This window comes from Crocodylus siamensis, chromosome 4 (genome assembly GCF_052110815.1).
Source record: "Crocodylus siamensis isolate JL-2025a chromosome 4, ASM5211081v1, whole genome shotgun sequence".
In the NCBI taxonomy this organism is placed as follows: Eukaryota; Metazoa; Chordata; order Crocodylia; family Crocodylidae; genus Crocodylus; species Crocodylus siamensis.
In genome coordinates this window covers 153,697,022-153,717,916 of record NC_143398.1, presented here as the reverse complement: position 1 = coordinate 153,717,916, position 20,895 = coordinate 153,697,022, and the positions used below count along the sequence as shown (strand labels likewise).

Here is a 20,895-nt window from a genome sequence, read left to right as displayed (position 1 = left end):
TCAGTCTTTCATCAGCCCCATTGGACGCCCATGCCTGCTATGGGACAGGGAGATCCGGGTGATGGGGATCCCCTACTCTCCATAAATGCTGACCTCGTGAAGGAACACCTTGAGAAGCTGGATACCTTCAAGTCAGCTGGCCCTGACAATCTGTACCCCAGGGTACTCAAGGAGCTGGCAAGCGTCATAGCCCAGCCCCTGGCACGGATCTTTGAAAACTCCTGGCGCTCTGGTGTAGTGCCCGAAGACTGGAAGAAGGCCAATGTGGTGCCGATCTTCAAGAAAGGGAGGAGAGTGGATCTGGCTAACTACAGGCCCATTAGCCTGACTTCTATCCTGGGGAAGATCTTAGAAAAGTTTATTAAGGAGGCCATCCTTGATGGACTGGCCCAGGCTAACATTCTAAGGGATAGCCAGCAGGGGTTTGTTGCGGGTAGGTCTTGTTTGACCAATCTCATTTCCTTCTATGACCAGGTGACCTATCACCTGGACGAGGGAGAAGAGATTGATGTCATGTATCTTGACTTCAAAAAAGCTTTTGATCTGGTATCCCATGATCACCTCTTGGCCAAACTGCCCAGTTGTGGCCTTGGCTCCACCACGACTCGCTGGCTGGGAAACTGGCTCTGTGGTCGGACCCAGAGGGTTGTAATCGATGGCAGTCACTCATCGTGGTGCCCTGTGACCAGTGGGGTCCCTCAAGGCTCTGTCCTGGGACCCATCCTGTTCAACATCTTCATTAATGATGTGGACATTGGAGTCAGGAGTGGACTGGCCAAGTTCGCCGATGACACTAAACTTTGGGGCAAAGCATCCACGCCAGAAGATAGGCGGGTGATCCAGGCTGACCTGGACAAGCTCAGCAAATGGGCGGACGAGAACCTCATGGTGTTTAACACCGAAAAATGCAAGGTTCTCCACCTTGGGAGGAAAAACCTGCAGCTTCCTTATAGGCTTGGCAGTGCTACGTTGGATAGCACTACAGAAGAAAGAGACTTGGGGGTCATCATTGACCACAAGATGAACATGAGCCTCCAATGCGATGCTGCGGCTAGTAAAGCGACCAAAATGCTGGCTTGCATCCATAGATGCTTCTCAAGCAAATCCCGGGACGTCATTCTCCCCTTGTACTCGGCCTTGGTGAGGCTGCAGCTGGAGTACTGCATCCAGTTTTGGGCTCCACAATTCAAAAAGGATGTGGAGAAGCTTGAGAGAGTCCAGAGGAGAGCCACGCGCATGATCAGAGGTCAGGAAAACAGATCTTACGATGACAGACTGAGAGCCATGGGACTCTTTAGCCTGGAAAAGCGCAGGCTCAGGGGGGATCTGATGGCCACCTATAAGTTTACCAAGGGTGACCACCAGGATCTGGGGGAACGTTTGTTCACCAGAGCGCCCCATGGGATGACGAGGTCGAACGGTCACAAACTCCTGCAAGACCGTTTCAGGCTGGACATAAGGAAGAATTTCTTTACTGTCCGAGCCCCCAAGGTCTGGAACAGTCTGCCAGCGGAGGTGGTTCAAGCACCTACATCGAACACCTTATCTTATCTTGCTGGGATCCTATGACCCCAGCTGACTTCCTGCCCTTTGGGCAGGGGGCTGGACTTGATGATCTCCCGAGGTCCCTTCCAGCCCTAATGTCTATGAAATCTATGAAATCTATGAAGCAACCTGCAGAGTTCTACTGCCGTAATTCTGGACTGCAAATCCCAGAGACCTCAGGGCAGCAGGAAGAGGAAGTGAACACATAGCCAGAGAGCCATGCTCTAGCACCCCCCAGCTTCTGGCTTGAGCCACTGAAGGCATGTGGCTGCATTTCCTGAATCAAAGGTAAATGCCTGTTAACTTCTGTTTCAATTTAATCTGTGCAGTTTAAACTAACCTAAAAAGAGTTAACTGATTCAGCCTTGGGCTTTTTGACTATCTGTACTTAGCCATTAAGAACCACATATCTAGGGCTCCTGCTTCCAGGGTACCGTGAATCTTAATTATAATATACAATATGTAATATATAAATACGTAATTCTATAAAATCATGTTCCCAGATCTCATAGAAGTGAAGAAATGACAAATGTGGGCTGACTGTAGCTGATACAACAATATTTGCCTGAGACTGAAGATAGCCTAAAAAATTGCTCTGAAAGGAATGAATGGTTCTATGCATCCCCTTCGGATGCTAATTCTGAAACCCACCGCACTGGAGACCAGAGTGGCATCAGCATTTTCCAGGGCAATATTGACAAGATAACCTCACACAGTGTCCTCTCTTTGGGGAGAGGGATGAATTCTCCTTTCTACAGCCTGGATATCTACCCACTTGTAGCTAGGGAGGGGAGCTAAGAGGAGCAGAGAGAAAAGCCAGAGAAGCCTAACTTGCTAAAGAAGAGCAGTGTAGATCTCTCAGCAGTCCAGAAGTAGCTCTTATTATCGTAACAGTCATAGGATCTGTGGCAGTGCTAAGGCACAGGGAATGGGCCACACCAAGCCTCTCTAGTTGGCCCGTTAAGAGTCATGTTCCAACCCATTATAAAGATGATGGAGAGTTAGTGCTTCTTGCACTGAGGTATCAATACCATCTTCAAACCATTTCTTCTTTATCTCACGTACTATAAAATCCACCTAGATTTGCTTGCCTGAAGGCATGAAAATGCATTTGGAGTCAGGAACTTACCTACAATGGAGAGAATGACCACCACAAAATCAAAGATGTTCCAGCCAATGGTGAAGTAATAGTAGCGCAGGGCAAACATTTTGAGCACACACTCGCCAGTGAAGATGATGATGAAAATCAGGTTGACAGTCTGGAGAATTTCAATTTTGGCTTCACTTTGGTCATCTGTTTCAACCATCATGGTCACCATGTTAAGACAAATCAGGACCATGATAGTTATGTCAAACACTTGCTTTGTTACAAAGTCATACACCACGCCTTGAATTTGGTTCTTTAATCAATGGCACACATAGAGGAAGTTGAAGACAGAAAAGTGAGACAAGGCATGGGACAGACGTACATGGAACAGAATGGGACCCAGACAAAAACACAGAGAGAGAGAGAGAGAAAGAAACAGTGTAAGAGAGTTCAGAAAACTGGTTTGTCATGCTCAGTGGTCATGCAACAAGAATTACAGTGCCAGAAGGTTGTTAGCCCTCAACCCCTGATGCAGCCCAGCTGATGCATCCACATGACACATATGTTACAGTGTCATAAATGATATGCCTAACAGGTGTTTGGCTCAAGGCCAAAGGCCTGTGACTTATTCATTAAGGTGGTTCATAGCTAAACCAATTAAAGCTCCTTAGTCATGTCAAATTAATTTACAAAAAATAATCAATCGTCTTGTTTGGTTTGAAAAAAAATCAAAGCCACAACTGAATTGAACCCATGTTTCCTTTTACAAGTGCTCAGCAACTACCACAGATACTTTAAAGGCTGAAATTTTTAGAAGAATCTCTCTTAACCTTTTTAGAAAATCCCAGTGAAAGTACAGCAAATGACTAGAGGTGAGGTCCTGTTCCCACTGCTGTCTTTGGAAGTTTTCCTCTCTTGACTATAAAGTAACTGGGCTTTCACTCTAAGGCTTGGCATGAAAAAAACACTGAAAAGCCTGGTTTGTGTCAGAGAACTCACTGGCTATGATAGATACAGAACTTTAATTCTGTGGATTTTCAAATGAGGCTCACATATGCATGCTTAAAGGAAAATATATGAGCTAAACAGAGTATTCCTTAGATGGAGAAACAACACAAGCACTCTTGCCAGAAAGGCTATATTGAGGGAGAATAGACAGAATGGTTTGAAGACATGAATGGAATCCCTAACAAGAAAGACCCAAGCTTTCCCCACCCCAAACAAACAAGCATTTTGTTTATGAAGTTGAATGCAAAACTGGGAATAGGAGGAGAGAGGGGTGTTTGGACCCTGTTTCTCAGGAATCATGCTTTTCCTAAGTAGATCTTGGAGCACATTGCAAAGGAGACCAGGACCATGGTCCTTATTTTAGAAATGGGGAAATTGGGGTATATAGAGATGCCCATCACCCAGTAGGCCAGTGGCAGCATAGGTTATAGGTCCCGGGTCTCCTGAGTTTCTCTAGCCTGCTCTAGCCAGTAGGCAAGGCTCCCTTTCCCCCTCACAGAGTCAATGGGCATCTGCCAGATTGGCTTTAAAAAATGCTGAGCACAGAAATGCCTTACACCCACAATCGCACTCTACCAGTTACTGCCAGCTGCTTGCACACTGTGGCTTAGACTCCATAAGACCCCCTGTAGGCTTTTTATCTGCTCTGAGGTTTATTTGCCTTCCCCTATTAGCATGCTTCAGTCCCCTGGTAGTTCTCAGGAGGTGACGCTTACCTTCTGGCCGCATCTACACGAGTTGCAGACTGCACAGTCATTTACTGCACAGTACTTGCATAACCCACTACTAAATGACTGCTCAGTAACCAGTGTTACTGCACAGTACTGTCCTTGCATGTTTTTTTCTGACACTACTGCATAGTAGCAATGAGCTACAGTGCAGTAGTTCATTACTACTATACAGTAGTGTCACTGTCACAGTGCCCCCCCAACACTACTGCGCAGTAGCATCTCATGTAGATGTGCTCTCTGTCCCCTACAGTGGGGAAACTGCCAATCCTTCACTGTCCATTCCCCTCCTTGGTCATTGCCCTGTCTCCTAGTCCATGCCCAATATCCCTCCTGCTCAGCTTTCTTCCCTTTATATTTCTCCTGCCTCTCTCCTCTGATATATAAGCAGACAGAGAATGTAATGATCTGAAGCTGGTCTCTAACAGTGGTTCTCAACCTTTTTAAATTCGAGACATCCCTTGATAGACTGTAGGCATGCTGGGGAAAACAGCAGCTCTTAGTTTTCACTCTTTTGGCTGATGGAAAAATAATAGTTTTTCTATTGCAACAAACTCAGGAAGAGCTCTATTAGAAATTTCTGGGTTTCTCTTGTTAATCATGTTTGTAAACCTAACTGTGCTAACATTGTGGTACCCGGTGGCACCTTTAACAGGATCTCAAAGCATCTCAAGGTGTCCTGGCCCCCTGGTTGAAAATCACCGGGTTATTATAAGGAGGACCCCATGGCTCTTGAAAAGAGCAGTGAGACCCTGAGTGACCCCTAGTGGTCAGAGACAGCAGCTTCTCCAACATGTGGCACTGGGAGAGGCAGCTGTAGGGGCCCATGGGCCACGTGTTAGCCACTCACACACTTTGAGCGGGCCCCTCATGGACTGCACATGGACCGCCAGTTGGACAACCCTGCCTTAGATGTTCCATTATGACTGCAGGGCTTAAAGTGGTGGTTCTCAACCTTGTTAGACTCAAGGCACCCCTTGGGAAATGCCATCTCTTAGCTTTCACTTATTTTTTGACTATAGGGAAATAATAGAGCAATTCTTCTGTTGCAAAGAACTCAGAAAGTTCATCATGAACTCTTCTAAGTTCTTTGCAACAGGTCAGAATATTTTTTGACACTATGCTTTCCTATTTGAAGTCTCTGAGTTTATCTTGTGAATCATATGTAGGTGTTTGCATACCAAACGGGGTTAATATTGCATGTCACCCTGCACCACCCATACAAGGATCTTGTGGCACCCCAGTTGAGAAGCATTGCCTTAAGGACTGGGTCTGCAAAAGATTTCAGCCAACAAGCTGGCCTTTTCTGAAAATTCAGATTTAAAAATCAAGAAGATCTTTGTGGAGAAGTAACAGCAAGCTGAGAAGAGCCATGAATTCTAACTCCTCTTCAACTGGACTGCACTTTAAAACCTTGTGCTTGTAAAAACTCATGTTTTCAAAATACTCCCTCACAACTCCTGTGAAAGGCTTTTGAGGTTACATACCTGGGGCCTGGGGATTGGCTTCTGGGGTTTCTTTGATCCCAGCTTTTTCATGGCATTATAGTATTTCTTCTGCTCTTCTGTCATGAAGATGTCCTTCCCTCCAAAGTACAAAGAGAATCACCATTATTAAACTTGGATACCAGATACTGTCTATATCAGCTTTAGATCATGCTGGGTACATCTACATGTTCATGCACAATAGTTACTCCACATTTAATTGTGTACTTGTACAATCAGGTACTAAATAAATGTGCAGTAACTGGAGTTACTGTGCAGTAGCACCAGTGAATGCCTTTTTAGTAATGCTACTGTGCAGTAGCCTAATAATACTGCACAGTAGCATATTAGCACTGTTTGTGCTGTGACTTGCTGCTGCAAAGTATTATTAGGCTACTGTGCTGTTAGCATCTCATGTAGACATGCCCACTGGGAGCCATTTGCTCCTCTTTGTGATTCCTGCTCTGTAATGGGTCATTTTTTTCTCTGCTTCATCCTCGGTTCTCTTGTTTCCCTACAATTTTCTTCCCCAAGGTATTTTTAAAATACATCCAGAAGTGTAACTTGCTTTAGCTGCAGCCATGCTTTCACCAAACATTTTTACTAAGCTCCCTGCAGTGACAGGATTCTGTCAGCGTGCCAGATCCTGACATACCACACAACATGCTGCCTGCCTATCCAGTTGCTTTGGAGATGCCCATTCCTTTTGGAGTTACCCATAGTCCTCTATAGCTTTTACAAATGGAAAAAACTTGGTGTAGTTGGGCACCATCCATCTTCTTCTTCCTCCAATAACAAAATAGATAGCACTGGTTTCATTCTGATCTCTTAAAAGGGTATTCTCCATCCCAACCCCACTCTGCAGAAAACTAAATAGGAAGACATCTGGGAAGGAAGAAAAATGAGTTTTCTTCTCAAAATCTCTTTACAAATCATTCCTCTGAGGGATGGGGACTGTCAGGAGGTCCCACTCCTTAAACACGTGCATCAACCTGAGAGTACAGCTGCATATCAGCTGGAACAGAAGGGGTCCATTGGTGCTACAGGACAACCTTATGGAAACCCTGTACTTTCATAATGCCACACAACCCAAGGTGCAAAGGGCTTTATCACAGTTCTCCAGCAGGCTACTGAAGACCTGACTTAAGAGGGTTGATATCTCTATGATAAAAAGACAAGTCAGAACCAAATCCTTTCTTCTTTCTGTCCCTTTTTTTCTTTTGAAAAAGATCCTCCTTTAGGCACCATAAAAGTGCATCCTGCATGCACCAGTTCTGGTTCCTTCCAACAGTTTGCTCACTTAACAGCAAAGGGTGTTGGGAAGAGTGGGCATGAGCATAGTGATGAAATCCACAGGGGTCAGACGGCTCAAGAACAGCAGGCTCCATTTTACCCCAAGTATTTTCTGTATGGTGACCTGCAGAGCCCTCCACTCTGCCCAGGTGCAAGAAAGCTTCTTCCCAAACCAGTGCTCTGTAGCCCCAGGGCCCAGGAGATACTTATCTTTTTCTTTTGCTGATTAAAGTTATCAATGATGACCCCAATGAAGAGGTTGAGAGTGAAGAAGGCACCAAAGATGATGAAGATGACGAAGTAGATGTACATGTACATGTTGGTCTCATACAGTGGCTGCTCTTCAATCTGAGTGGGGAGAACGGGAAATGTGAAAGACAGGGCACAGCATGCTCCCCCCCACTCCCCTGTGTGAGAAAAGTTTTTGCTATATGGCAGGAAGTGAAAACACTGATCTCCCCAAACATTTGACACAACAATTCAAAGTGGTGCTGGACCACCCGCCCTGGATGGATGGAAACAGGAACGCAAGCAGGACTACTGAAGGGCATTGCAATTCCATCCCTAGCAGGCTACTGCCTAAGGGAAGGTATGGTGTGATGCTTCTGCCCCTCTTCAGGACTATAACTGGGTGGGAGGGGTGGTGTCAAAGTGTCTTGAGCCCCAAGGAAGGCAGCTTGGTCTTGCTGCTCAGAGACTGTCAGGGAACGGAGGATAGCCAAGAACTGGGCAGATTACCGAGTGATAACCTCCTTGTAGCCTCCAAGGAAGTCTAACAGAGACAAAGACAAGCAGGACACCATGGGGGGCAAGGGACAGTAAATACCTAAATTAAGGCAAAGGACCATTGAGGAGAACACAGAGTGTTCTCTGCAGAGAGCTGGGGTGGTAGTGCCTCTGTGGAGGTGAACAGGATGAGTGGTATACAGGTAATTCCCTTGCAAGCTATTGCAAGAGAGCCCTTTGTGAATAAGTCCAGGTGACACAGCCTGGGCAGTTATGCTGCACAGACTCATACTACCCAGGGACACCTGGTGACCCTCAGCTCTCCAGGCCACATACTGGGCCCTCGGAGACAGAAACATTCACTCTGTTTCCTAAAAAAGGATATTAAGATGCCAGGCTGGGCATGATGTGCCCAGATGCCAGGTTAGGCATGATGCAAATTTCTGGGAGAGTTGCCTATCTGGTCCTTAAGCCTCCTGAGAAGACACCACTCCAAAAATGCAGCAGTCAACTTGCTAGAAAGCAAATTTTGTCAACTTGCTAGAAAGCACATTTTGTTTCTTTATTTAAGGAGCCAGACTTTCGGATGGATCTGTTTAATTGCACCTTTTTTAGCCATGCAAATATAATAGAATATCAGTTTGGGCTTTCCTGAGTTTGAAGGAAGATTTTCCAGAGCATTAATGGCCCTAGTGACAAGTCTCAGGCAACAGGGAGGAGATACAACTGACACTTTCACAAAGAGAAAGTATTTATTGGGAGCTTAGCAAAAAACAACCAACAGTCCTAAACATCTCCTCTGATGTGGGAAGCTGTAACCAAGGGTCATTCTCTCAGGATGTCATGATTTCCAGCTTCCACCAGAAAGCAGACTTGGCATTACATTTTTTTTTTAAAGGGAAGGGAAAACTATGTCTTGGGCCCTTGTGACACATCATGAAGATGTGCTGAAAGGAACTGATGCAAGCTTGGTTTGTTTTGCAGTTCAGCTATAGGAAACCCCTGTGTCTGCCTCAGATCACCCTGGGGATGGAAGCACAGGATGGGTCTTGTGCAAGCTGAGGCTGGTTTTGTGAGCACCTCAGAAGACTTAATGAGTGCGCAAAGCCAACCTCTGCAGGCCATCTCTTTCCCTACCCCAGCATATGAGCCCAAATCCTACTATTTAAACATTTTTTTTCTCTAGAGAGGTTCACTTTGAGAGCTATTTTCTGCTTTTGCATAGCCCATGGACTTTCTTCAGAATATAAAAAGCTCCAGGTTCTCAGTGGCATAAAAATGCCAGCCTGACACTTGAAGAGGAGGCCCAAACAACTGGAAGTTATTAAATAAATTTAATGTGCCTGTGGCATGGAAAGATCAAGAGCAGCTCCTGGGACGGTGGGAACTGAAAGGTTTGGCCCCCTAAAAAAGGAGTGGGAGCATAGGGTCAGAGGGATCAAGATGAACAGGTGTCAGCCAGAGGAAACCTGTAAGTCTGGGTTGAGATTTTTGGTGTCTGGTCTCTGAAGACAGAGAAGGGCAGCAGGAGTGAGAGTTTGGGGATCTTATGAAGCAGTGGGAGAAGGTGGCACCTACAGAACACAGAGTTATTGAAGCAGGGCACCCAAAAAGTCCAGTTTCCAGCTTTGCTTAGCTGAGGGAAGGGAAGGAAGGGCCCTATCCCATTCTTCCTGGCCCCTCTGCTGCCAATCTGCCTGAGCCCCACTGTCCAAGTGCAAGTGGGACATGGGTCAGCCTGGCTATACTGGAGCATGCAACACAGAGCACAGGGGCCCTGGGTCAGGGTACGTCCATGACCAGGATCATTACCAATCCTTTGGGGCAGGTTCCTTGGCTAGGAGATTCAGCATTCCCAGTATGCCTCGCAGAACCAGGAGTGTTAGTACAAGGCCTACACCAGGCATGGGGCGGGGCATGGTGTCAAGGTGGGACCAGTTGGTCTCTGCGTCCTTACCTCACGGGAGTCCACCGCTGCATACATGATGTCCATCCAGCCTTTAAAGGTGGCCTGCAGGGACAGCAGAGAGGAGTGGAGTCAGTCTGGTGCTTTTCTGGGCTCCCAATGGGGCTTGGCATATTGTGTTGGCTGGGGAACTCTGCTGGCAGTCTGGCATGTAATGGGACTGCTGAGCATCTAGCCTTCCTATCCAAGCCTCAGGCAGTCTCTCCCAAGAGAAGGACTGCTCCATTCATGGACAAATCTCATAAGAGCAATGTTCTGACCTGGAACGTCACACTCTGTCCTGGAGGTGGGGTTATCTCCGAATCTCTGAGATGTCATTTAACATGAGGCTGTGGGTCTGAGACAGCTGAAGTGTCATACCATGGAGACATCTTCCTGGACAAGTCAGGCAGGTGCTAACCACTGACCAGGCTATCCAGACTCAGCTTCCTTAAACAGAAACTAGTCTGGTTTACCAGGTTCCTGGTTTGCTCCCAGGGTGATCAGCCCAGGAGTCATTTATTGCAGCCTCTTTGCTACTTCATAGCACTTGATCCTGTCCCTCTTGTAGTTGGGGGTAGGAGGGGTTGTGCCACTTACTTCAACAGGGACGGGAGCAGGCTCTTGATATTCATTTGTTAATCAAAAAATGTGAACATCTTATTTCCTGTATTAGCTGGAACAAAAACACTAAAGAGGAAGCTGAGTTCTGGATCATTGATCTGTTAGGGTCACAGTCCAACTCTGTGGCACCCACCCAGTTGCCCAGGATTCAAAGGGAGTTACCCAGGCCCAGCCAATGGCAGCATGTGGACTTTTATTTTTCTTGAGATTGCAGGTTGCCTATTGAGGTATGTTGGTTCCACTTCTGCTTGCCTCTCTCAGCCTCACTGGCTTCAGTGAATCAACGTGCCTGGGCATCCTTTGCCTGTTCTGTCAAAACATAGGGCATAAGCTCACTTACTCCCTGCCTTGAAACTTTTTTCCACTGGCCAATAATCAGGCTTTTAAAAAATAAAGGTAGAAAAACTACAGGGAGGAGGTAAAAATCTCCTCAGGACCTAAATCTACTCTCTATCATCTTCGTAAGGCTTTGTCCTATATATCAACTTCCTCCTTGCGGAGATTCCTGAAGAGGGAGGTGACAGACAGGATGAAGACTTATGAAGTATTCTGAAGGGAGAGGGAGGCCAGGCAACAAGTAGGATGATCTAACGGGTCTTTTCTGTCCCTCACTCCTACAGTCTTTGATAACTACCCAGTGAATTTCCCCTTTTAATATTTGTCGCATTACTGCTGTGGCCTGGTGCTTTGCTCACTGAATAGAGATCACCACAATCAAGCCACACTCTTTTTCTGCAGAACAGTGTTTTGCATTTCTCTCCCCATTACCACCTCATGTGTATGTTAGATTCTGAATCTAAAATGAGAGACAGCCTGGTCTGGTGAAGGGCCTACTGGGCTGACAGGCAGGGGACCTTTAGGACAGTCTGGTCTCTGGGCACCAACTTGTTGTGTGGCTTGCCCAACATGGGCAAGTCACTTACTATCTCTGTGCCTCTATTTCCCCTTACACCTAAAATGAGAGTTAACTGGAAATACCTTAGCATGTAAATTCTTTGGGGCAGGGACTGTCTTATAATCTACACTACAGCAGGCCCTGACACAATAGAGTCCTAATTTTGGCTGAGCCCTATTAGTACTACCATTATAGACATATCTGTACAACAGGATACAGAAATCTTGTGCCTCATGGTTGCAAATGAATCCTTTCTCTGTATCTGCTGGCTCACCCTGACGGAGGAGCTGTAATAGTCTATGATAATGCGTTACTTGAAGGAGGTGATCCTCCCTGTCTATGTGACATTGGTCAGGCCGCAGCTGGAGTACTATGTCCAGTTCTGGGTGCCGCACTTCACGAGGGATGTGGACAGCTTTGAGAGGGTCCAGAGGAGGGCCGCTCGTATGATCAGGGGACACCAGGGCAGGCCCTACAAGGACAGGCTATGGGACCTGAACCTGCTCAGCCTCCACAAGAGAAGGCTGAGAGGAGATCTAGTGGCTGCCTGTAAACTTGCCAAGGGGGATCAGCAGGCAGTGGGAGAGACCTTGCTCCCCTGAGCACTACCGGGGGTAACAAGGAACAACGACCATAAGTTGACTGAGAGTAGATTCAGGCTAGACATCAGGAGGCGCTACTTTACTGTCAGGGCAGCTAGGATCTGGAACCAACTTCCAAGGGAAGTGGTGCTGGCTTCTACCCTGGGGGCCTTCAAAAGGAGGCTAGACAGCCACCTAGCTGGGGTCATTTGACCCCAGCATCCTTTCCTGCCCATGGTAGAGGGTCGGACTAGATGATCTGCTTAGGTCCCTTCTGACCCTACCTGCTACGAAACTATGAAAGGAAAGAACTGTCACGTCTTGGCATACTCACCACCTGCAGCAGGGAGAGGTAGCCTAACCCAACATTGTCAAAGTTGACCTTGACATTCACCCATCGGACCTGGTTGGTATCAAGGAGGGCCAAGCAGTCACTTTTATTATTCACCACTTTGATATCAAAGAGCTCGTCTGTGGTGGTGTTGATGCACCGGTAGTACTTCCCTGCAAACAGGTTCACACCCATGATGCTGAATATCAGCCAGAAGATCAGACAGACCAGCAAGACATTCATAATGGAGGGGATGGCTCCCAGCAGGGCATTTACTACCACCTGTGATGAGAGGAGAGACAGGAGAAGGGCTGTCATGGAGAAAGTAGTTAAGGGGGGTGGGGTACAGCCAAGTGTTTCTCATGGCAGGGCTATGCCTGGATGCAAGACCTGCAGTGTGGAGGATGAATGGCATGAAAGAACTAGAGACAGTTCCAATCCAAAGGCAGACATACCTGGTTATGATCACCTGGCTGGGCTACTGCCTTATAAATTCTATTTTCTGTTGTTCCTTCACATGAGAGATTCTTCATGACTAGGCCCTGGCATGTGAGGACATGACTCGAGCAATGGGACACTATCTACCCGAAGTGGATCTCTAAGTCTTAGCCGCACTGGAGACAGCACTGCTGAAGGAGCTGTGTGAATAGAAATGCTGCTCAAGTGGGGCATGAGGTTTCCCCATAGTCCCAGGGGTGTTCTAGCATACCTGCTAGCTTATCTGACAGCAGTGCTCCATCTTGCCTGTCTGTAGATCTTTCATCTGGGCTGAGGGACAGGAACCAAATCGGTTCTGCCTCCATCTCTCAGCTCTCCCTGTAGCGGCCCAGCCTTCCTTCCCAGAACCCTCCTCTGCCCAGTTCCCGGTATGGAAGTGAAAGGACTCCCAGAGTGTGCGAGGCACCCCTGGTGTGGGTCTCAGGTGGTCGCTGGGCTCTGTGCTCCTCAAGAAAGAGGATGAATAGCAGCAGCAGGAGGCTGTGGACTACTGGCCCTTGCCTCTCATATTGCAAAGCCTGTGAACCTCTCAATACCCTCAGGAACAGACTAGGTTAAGAGCCTCCATGGTTAGCCCACGGTCTAGGAATGACCCATGCATAATAAGCTCCGTCAACAGATGCTGAACAGATGCACTTCTGCCAACAGATGCACTTCATTTCTTCACCCCGATACACCATGTTGGGAACTTCCCAGAAAGAAGGAGAGCAAGCTTATCCCCCTACTACCCTGCTGCATCAGGCACCATGCCCACAGGGTTAGGCCTCCACAGCACTACCAGCAATTAGTCTGGTGCTGCAGAGCAGACAGCACCAGGAAAGGAAACTTGGCATGTGCCAGATGGGGGGTGGTCCTTTGAGGGCACTGGTGTCTCTCTCATCTCTCACTAGACCAGGTGGGATTCAGAGAATGAAGCAGCAAGGAGAACGTCTCACTGATGCTGTGTTTTTTCCCACAAAAGAAACACTAGCTGAAGATGGCTCCAAGTCTATGTGGTACAGTTTGCAGCGGTTGAGCTTTTTGTGATCTCCCCACATCCCTCCCTCTGTCTCTGTGTAGGCACATACTTCTGGGCTTCCCCAAGCCAGGCAGGAAGTCTATGTATGTTAGGCATCAATAAAACACATTTCCTTTGGGCTGGTAGGGGAACTTTTGTAGCCAGCTCTTGCAAATTAATTGCAGGTCTCAGGATACTTGGCAGTGTTGTAAAAGCACTGGGTTCCTGGAGTCAGATGATATGTGAGCACCTCAGCTTTCATTAATACAGCAAAAATTCTAGCCCTTGGGGAAGTGGAGAAAAGCATAAACATGTGGTCACTAATGGCTCAAAGACCTGTTAAGGAAATCTCCCCTGTGTTGTTATTATCTATTCAAATGTTAAAGCCAACCTGCTGATTTTTGAAGACTTAGGGTTTGCAAAGCTGGGGATCAGTTCACTGCTGGAAAGCTCTCTCTGGGCAGAAGCCCCATGACAGACTGTACTTTTGGCTAGAGATTGATTCCTTTCCCATTTACAAGATTAATTCCAGAACTGCTAGTTTTCTAACAGGGAACAATGACTCAAAGGTCATGCTCCCCTTCTCAGAGCAACCAAGAGACATAGAGAAAGACCTACCCTCATGCCTTCAAATCTGGACAGAGCTCGCAAAGGTCTCAAAGCTCTCAGAGTCCTCAGTGACTTGATAGCTCCCAGTTCTGAGTATCCCAACCAGTTTGCTGTCAAGCTGATAATGGAAACCTTGGAGAAATACAAAGCAATTATCATTGTGTAGAACAGAAACAAAACCAAGATGAGAGGGAAAATGTGCTCTCTTCCCTCTTTAAGTCTGTAATTAATTCCCCAACCTCTGAGGTGCCTCACATGGGATCATTCTTCCAGAGGGAAATGGGAGTATTGCCTCTGCACAATGAGTCTCAGTGGTTATCGTGCTAGCATAGGACATGGGAAATCTGAGTCACGTTTCTTGTTCCCGCACACTCCCTGCATGACCTTGGGCAGGTTATTTGGTCTCTTTGCACCTCAGTTTCCTATGGAAATAACAACATTGCCCTATCTTAGGGGTGTTCAAATACCATAGTGATGGGTATTGAGCACATAGAATAAAGTGACTGAGCTTACTAGTATTAATCTCTTTTGCTGGGGACTTGGGGTTAAAAGTGGGTATCAGTGTTTGGATCTTAGAGTAGAAGGGGTGTCAGTACTTTGGTCCCGTGATGTGGTGTTTCAGTGATGTCTGCATCATCCTCATGGCAAAAGGCTTTTCAGAGAGGAAGGTTGTAAAATGTGCCCTAAAAAGGCCAGATTCTGGATCTTCCTGATCTCATCAGAAGACCCAGAGATGAATGCTGTGGGATGCAGCTGCAGTTCCCATTTTCAGTTTGTGTGAGAACCTCCTGGGCTGGTGAGTCAATGGGAAGCTTCAGGGAAAGGGGGATCCTGCCATTACAGACCCCTTTGGCCTTTTATGCAAGGAGTGTCTTTATTCTGGTGTGTTAGAGAATCCTTGCTCCAAAGGTGTCCTTTTGCCTGTATAAATGGGGCCGGATTAACCCTTTAGTGGGCTTTAGGCAAAAATCTCATGGGCCCTGGGCCGGTTGAAACCCACCTCCCCACCCCAACACTGCTGCTCGCAGGAAGCAGAGTTTGGAGTCGTCGCTAGGAAGCAGTTGCTGTGGTGGTGAGACTCGTAGTAGGGAAGGGAAGGGAGGTGGATAAAGCCATTCATGTCACCGCCATGGAGAGAAGGACCACAGCTCAGGGCCCTAGGTATGTGCCTAGTTTGCCTATGCATTAATCTGGCCCTATATATAAATCATTGACACTCATAGCTGTTCGCATTCTTTGGTGAACTAAAAGCAATCTGGTTCTAGAGCTACCAACCAAGCAAACTTACATCGACAATGAGAAAATCCAGCCAGCACCAGGCATTGGTGAAATACACTTTGAAGCCATAGGCCACCCACTTGAGCAGCATCTCAATGACGAAGACAAAGGAGAAGACCTTGTCAGCATATTCCAGGATGGTACGTATGACCTTGCGCTGCTCGATATAGATGTCTTCAAAAGCCTGGAAGAGGTGTGGAGCTACATGACAATCATTCTTCCATGAGATGTGCTGCACATCCCGGGGTATCCAGATACTGTGGAATGGAACAGCAGCAGCCAGGGGTGTGCCTTCAGCTCTGGCTACATTAGGAGGCACAGGTGGACTTAAAGGCCAAATGTAAAATGGGCAAAAGCACTCAAGTGACTTAGGAGCCTAAGTCCCATTTTTAAAAATGACCTGGGGTGGTTAGATTTTCAAAGGTATTTAGGCACTTCAGGACAGAAGTCTGGCCTAACAGGGCCTCTCAAAATACCTAGGCATACAATTCCCAGTGATTTCAAGGGGAATTAAGCACTTTGGAAAGTCTTGCCAGATGTCTATCTGCATCTTTGAGCACCTAACTGCCATTTAAAACCTGCCCCAGGAGAAAAAAAATTTCAGTGACAGTGGATGTGTCTACATGAGATGCTTTAACTTAGTACATGAGATGCACTAACACTTTAACTGCGCTACACACTGCACTAACACTTTACTGTGCTAACACTTTAACTGCGCTACATACTAATCTACTGTGCAGTAAAGTGTCACCGTCTATACATGTGCACATTTACTGTGCAGCAAATTAGTTTACTGTGGAGTTAGTTACTACCTGTAAATCCTGGTAATAAATGTGTAGGTGCATGTGTAGATATGTATAGAGTTCTGTTCCAAATATAAACCCACGTTATATGGATATGGAGAATTTACGCTCTGCTAATCTTTACACTAAGATTTTTGACAGTGACTAAGACTTAGTTGCTTTAGTCCAGTTTCCAAAAAGAGATTCAGGCACTTAGGACCCTGATAGTATGTCTGTGCTGCATCCCTGCTTCTGCCATGTCAGTGTCTATGTATGCATTGCTGTACACTAAATAATGCTGCCGTAGGATAGTACTTGTGTTTACAAGTACTAACCTACAGTGGAGTTTATTGCAGCCTAATAGGGCTGCACATGTAGACACTGAAATCACTTGTACACATGATGACTGCCACCATTTACAAGTGACAAAAAGGTCCTTTGTGTGGCTTAATAGTGTCACACATTACACATGTGCAAGGTTTGGGGTTTCAGATGAGTTTCAACCACATCCCCATGTAGTTTAGTTTGCAACGTTGCTACTTGTAACGTTGCAGCCTTTAATCTGATTGCTCACCCTCCCTCCCCCCACCCACTGTGCGAGAGGCGGGCAGGCTCTGCCAAAAAAAGAATTGGGCCCCTTGCTGCTTCTTCCTTCAGCAGGCAGGTGCCTGTAGAAGGCAGAAGTGGCAACGGGCCCGATCCTTTTTCTGTGGAGCCTGCTTACCTCTTCCTGAGGCTGGCAGGGAGCTGCTGGCAGGCTGAGCAGCTCCTGAGCTGTGGGGCCCCTTGGGGCTGCCTGGGTAGGCTGCTAGTGGACCAGATGCTGCCCCACCTTGAAGGGGCGTGGACCCAATGATCTCATAAGGTCTTTTCTGGGGCAGCACAGAGAGGTGGTGGGTGGGGAGCTGGGTGTGCTGGAGGTCAGAGAAGGTGGAGAGGGTGATGTACAGGGTGCTGGAAGCCCCAGCAGGTTTAGGGAAGAGTTGGATCTGGCTGGGTGCTGCCTCTGAGCTGGGGCAGCACCCTGCTCAGCCAGTCCCAGGGGTGCCACCACCATGGGGGGGGAGGACTGGGACACCCTGCAGTTCAGGGGCTGCTCAGCACCACTGGCAGCTCGCCCCTCTTCACCAGAAGGAGGATTGGGCCCCTCACCACTTGTGCTTCTAGCAGGTTGCTGCGGCTGGCAGGATGCTGGGGGCCATCCAAGAATGGGCTGGCTTGCCCCAGGGGTCACTGTGGGGGGCTGGCAGGAGGGTTGCTGGGGGTGCTGAGGGTGGCAGAAGGTGTTACAGGTGGCTCGCGAGGTGCTGGGAGTCCAGATGGGCTCATGGGGAAGTTGAATCATGCCCTTGTGAGCTGGGGCAGCACCTAGTCTGCTGGCAGTATGCCTGGCTGGTCCCAGGGGGCACCACCACCATGGAAAGAAGGACTGGTGCCCCCACAACTCAGGGGCCAGTCAGCCCATAGGCAGCTCATGGCCTGGCTGTGGGCAGGGTCTAGCTCTGACAAAAAAACAACAAAGGATTGGGCCCCTCATTGTAACGTGATGGACGAAGTGAAACAGTTTAGTCCTCAGGGTTTTATTCTATGCCCACTGTTTCAATTTAGGGAGCACAGAATAAAACCTTGGGGATTAAGCCCCTGTCATGTGTACAGGTGCCCTGAGACATTTACTGTAGAGCTAATTAGACAGCTCTGCAGTAAATGTCTCATGCAGATGTGCCCACTATTGACCATGTTGAACACCCCTGGTTACAAGTACAGTGCTCATCTTGCAATCCCAAACTGACTCCCACAATCTGGTTCTTTATCCTCACGGCCATTTAAATGAGGTCAGAAATACTGTACTTTAGACATACAGCAATACAAGTCTTCCTCTCTTTCAGAGACGCCTGGAGCCACTGCAGTACAGTAGCATGCCGCAGAACGGAGGGGCCTGGTGGAGTGCAAGCAGGGCGCAGTCTTCAGTGATGGAACAAACCCTGGAACCTACCAGTGCTCCGCTGCTGAGGAGGATCATAAAGATGATGAAGGTCTCAAACCAGTTGTGTTCAACGATCTTGAAGCAGGTTTTCCGAAGGTTCCACCATATTTTCCCTTTGTCAGTTGTGATGTCGACATAAAGGAAGGGAAACCTCTGCACGCAAGCTGGAGAAGGGAAGCACAGAGGCACATGCTAACTCCCAACCTTGGGCTAGACATGTCCTTATAACACATAGGCAGCAGGAAGCCGGCCCAGCATAGGAGTCCTGTGGAGCAAGCTAGCTAGCCAGAAGCCCTGTTCTGCTGGGAGGCCTGGGGGTGCTCAGTGCAGCCACCAACTGGGCAGGGCTGGGCCAAGTGGGGGCCAACACAATCCAGCCTGGAGAAGTCCTCATCCCCATGCCCTTTCTAGGACCTTTCCAAGGAGGAGACCAGGCCAAACCAGGTCTTATGCTTCCCCCTCACTGTCAGTAGCAGACACGTAGCAGGGCAGCTGTGATACTGGGGGCGGCGCCGGCTGTTGACGTACCAGTTGTGGTGGCACAGTGAACCACTGCTGCAATGGAGGCCATTTTTGCACCGTCTGCCATTCTCCCACAAAAGTGACTGCTGGTGTTGCCTTGGTTGTCCCCCTCCTCCTCCCAGTTATGCTGGTGGTCAGGAGTACTCGAGAGCAGGACCTTCCTTTCCACAAGGGAAGGATTCCTCTCTTTCAGCCCTAAAGTAGATCTCTTGTCCTCCTCCCCAACACCAGCCCCTTCTTTCTCCTTCACCCCCACCCACCTTCACACCAGTCCCCTCTTTCTCTCTGCAAAGCCATCTAGTCCTTCTGTTGACTTCACACCAGGCCCTCTATCCCCGCTCTCACACCAGACACTTCCTCCTGTCCCTGGTACACCATAGCTCTGTCTTGCTGCTCTCGCCTCTCCCTCACCAAAGCCCCTCCGTCTCTGCCTCTTCCTTTGCTGTTCCTCCACAACCCCAAGGTGTCTTTTCCTTTCTCCTCCCCATTCACACTGTGGTGCTTCCCAGTGAGCCCGCATGGGCCCCTGCATTCCCCCGTCAGCACCTGACTAGCCCTAGCCATGGTGCACGCCTCTTGCAGAGAAGGTTGTAAATGGAGCAGGCGATGCCACCTGGGGAAGAGGAGTGGCAGCCTAATAGGGGCACATCTGGGAAGTATTGGCCTTTTGGGGCCCTTGTGGGAAGGATCCTGCGGTGAGTAGCTGTGGAAATTTTTTTTTTGGGGGGAGGGGAGGAGAGCGGGGGGGACATATGAGGGAGCTCTAGGAGCTGGGTGCTAAAGTGCAGTAACAGGTTGGGGTTGGCTCCTGAGTGAGTTGTGTAGGTTTGGGGAGGGGATCCCAGGGATGATGCATAACTTTGGGGATGGGAATCTAGGGAGACCCCATAGGGAAGTGGAGTTTGTTGCTGGGATCCTGTAAGGGTTAGGGTGTGACCCCTGGAGACTGGGAGTTCGGGGCATTCTGTCTACGCAGAGCCTCTGCCAGTTTAGGGGCCCACTGGGTTGTGGTTGGCAGTCACAGCTAGTGCTCTGCAGACCCTCAAGTCGCTCCTGCCCGTACGATGGTGTCACTGGGCAGCCACTTGGCCTCTTACCCTCGGTGAAGCAGTTTTCAGGCTCAGTGCCCTCCGCAGCCTCCTCCACAACCTCCTCCACCTCAACTACTGGTGGCTTGTAATCTACGGTGCTACCCATGGATGATGTGTCCCCGTGGGACAGCGGCTTCTGTGGAAAGCAAGGAAAGCAGACTCAGCCTGAGATCCCAGGGCATGAATGAACTCCAGAACCTAGGTTTACAAATGATGGATACTGGGGCAGCAGGAATGCCGAGGATGATTAATACACGCTGCACAAGCGCACATGTTGCAAACCACAGGTTCCCAGAGGGCCATGAAGGCCTCATTTAGAGCGGGGAGGCTGTGAGTTAGAATATGAGGCAGGTGGAACAAGGGGGCAGCTCTGGCTTCACCAGAGGCAATCCCCAGGGGTTAATTCTGCCTCTGTAGGGACTTCCCAGGCCCTTAGCAACTGTTACAAAGTACTGTGGGAACCCCGGTTGGGAGGGGGAAGAGATGGGCAAAGGGGGATCATTATTCTTTGCAAATAGATGGCAAGGAGCCCTGGTGCAGCTGTGATGACTGAGACTGGCTTGGCTCTCCTGGGGGCTGGGGTGGATTAATACATGAGTCCACAGGAACCAGACCCAGGGCCCCCTGAAAAAGCGGGCCCCACCAATTTGGAAGGTCCCACCACTGCTGTTTTTTTCTGTTGCTCTCATCCACACAAGTCGTATCTTTTAATCCTGGAATGGCTCCTCTGGGTGTGAGGGACAGGCCTTGGCCCAGGTCCCAGTTCCAGGTTGGCTTGGCTGAAACTTTTGGAACAAAAAAACTTGTCAATCAAAACATGGTTGTATTTTAAGAAACCCTTTTTAAAAAAAAAAGATTGACTTTAAAGTCATTATGGATAAAATATT

General features: G+C 48.3%; 1 protein-coding gene across 7 annotated transcripts in view; it reads right to left on the bottom strand.

Moving 5' to 3' along the window:
- Window positions 1-20,895, bottom strand: part of SCN4A (sodium voltage-gated channel alpha subunit 4) — a 168,533-nt gene that overhangs the window by 9,441 nt on the left and 138,197 nt on the right. For 6 of the 7 annotated variants that reach the window (XM_090044268.1, XM_090044267.1, XM_090044271.1 and 3 more), the window contains 9 exons: window positions 20,015-20,144; window positions 18,405-18,559; window positions 15,640-15,813; window positions 14,361-14,483; window positions 12,251-12,529; window positions 9,829-9,882; window positions 7,356-7,493; window positions 5,856-5,960; window positions 2,675-2,945 (listed from right to left, as the gene is read on the bottom strand). In XM_090044268.1, the coding sequence (XP_089900394.1) occupies window positions 2,675-2,945; window positions 5,856-5,960; window positions 7,356-7,493; window positions 9,829-9,882; window positions 12,251-12,529; window positions 14,361-14,483; window positions 15,640-15,813; window positions 18,405-18,559; window positions 20,015-20,144 (1,429 nt within the window). Of the gene's footprint in view, window positions 1-2,674; window positions 2,946-5,855; window positions 5,961-7,355; window positions 7,494-9,828; window positions 9,883-12,250; window positions 12,530-14,360; window positions 14,484-15,639; window positions 15,814-18,404; window positions 18,560-20,014; window positions 20,145-20,895 lie in introns of those variants that run through there. The other variant, XM_090044272.1, reaches the window with a different exon arrangement.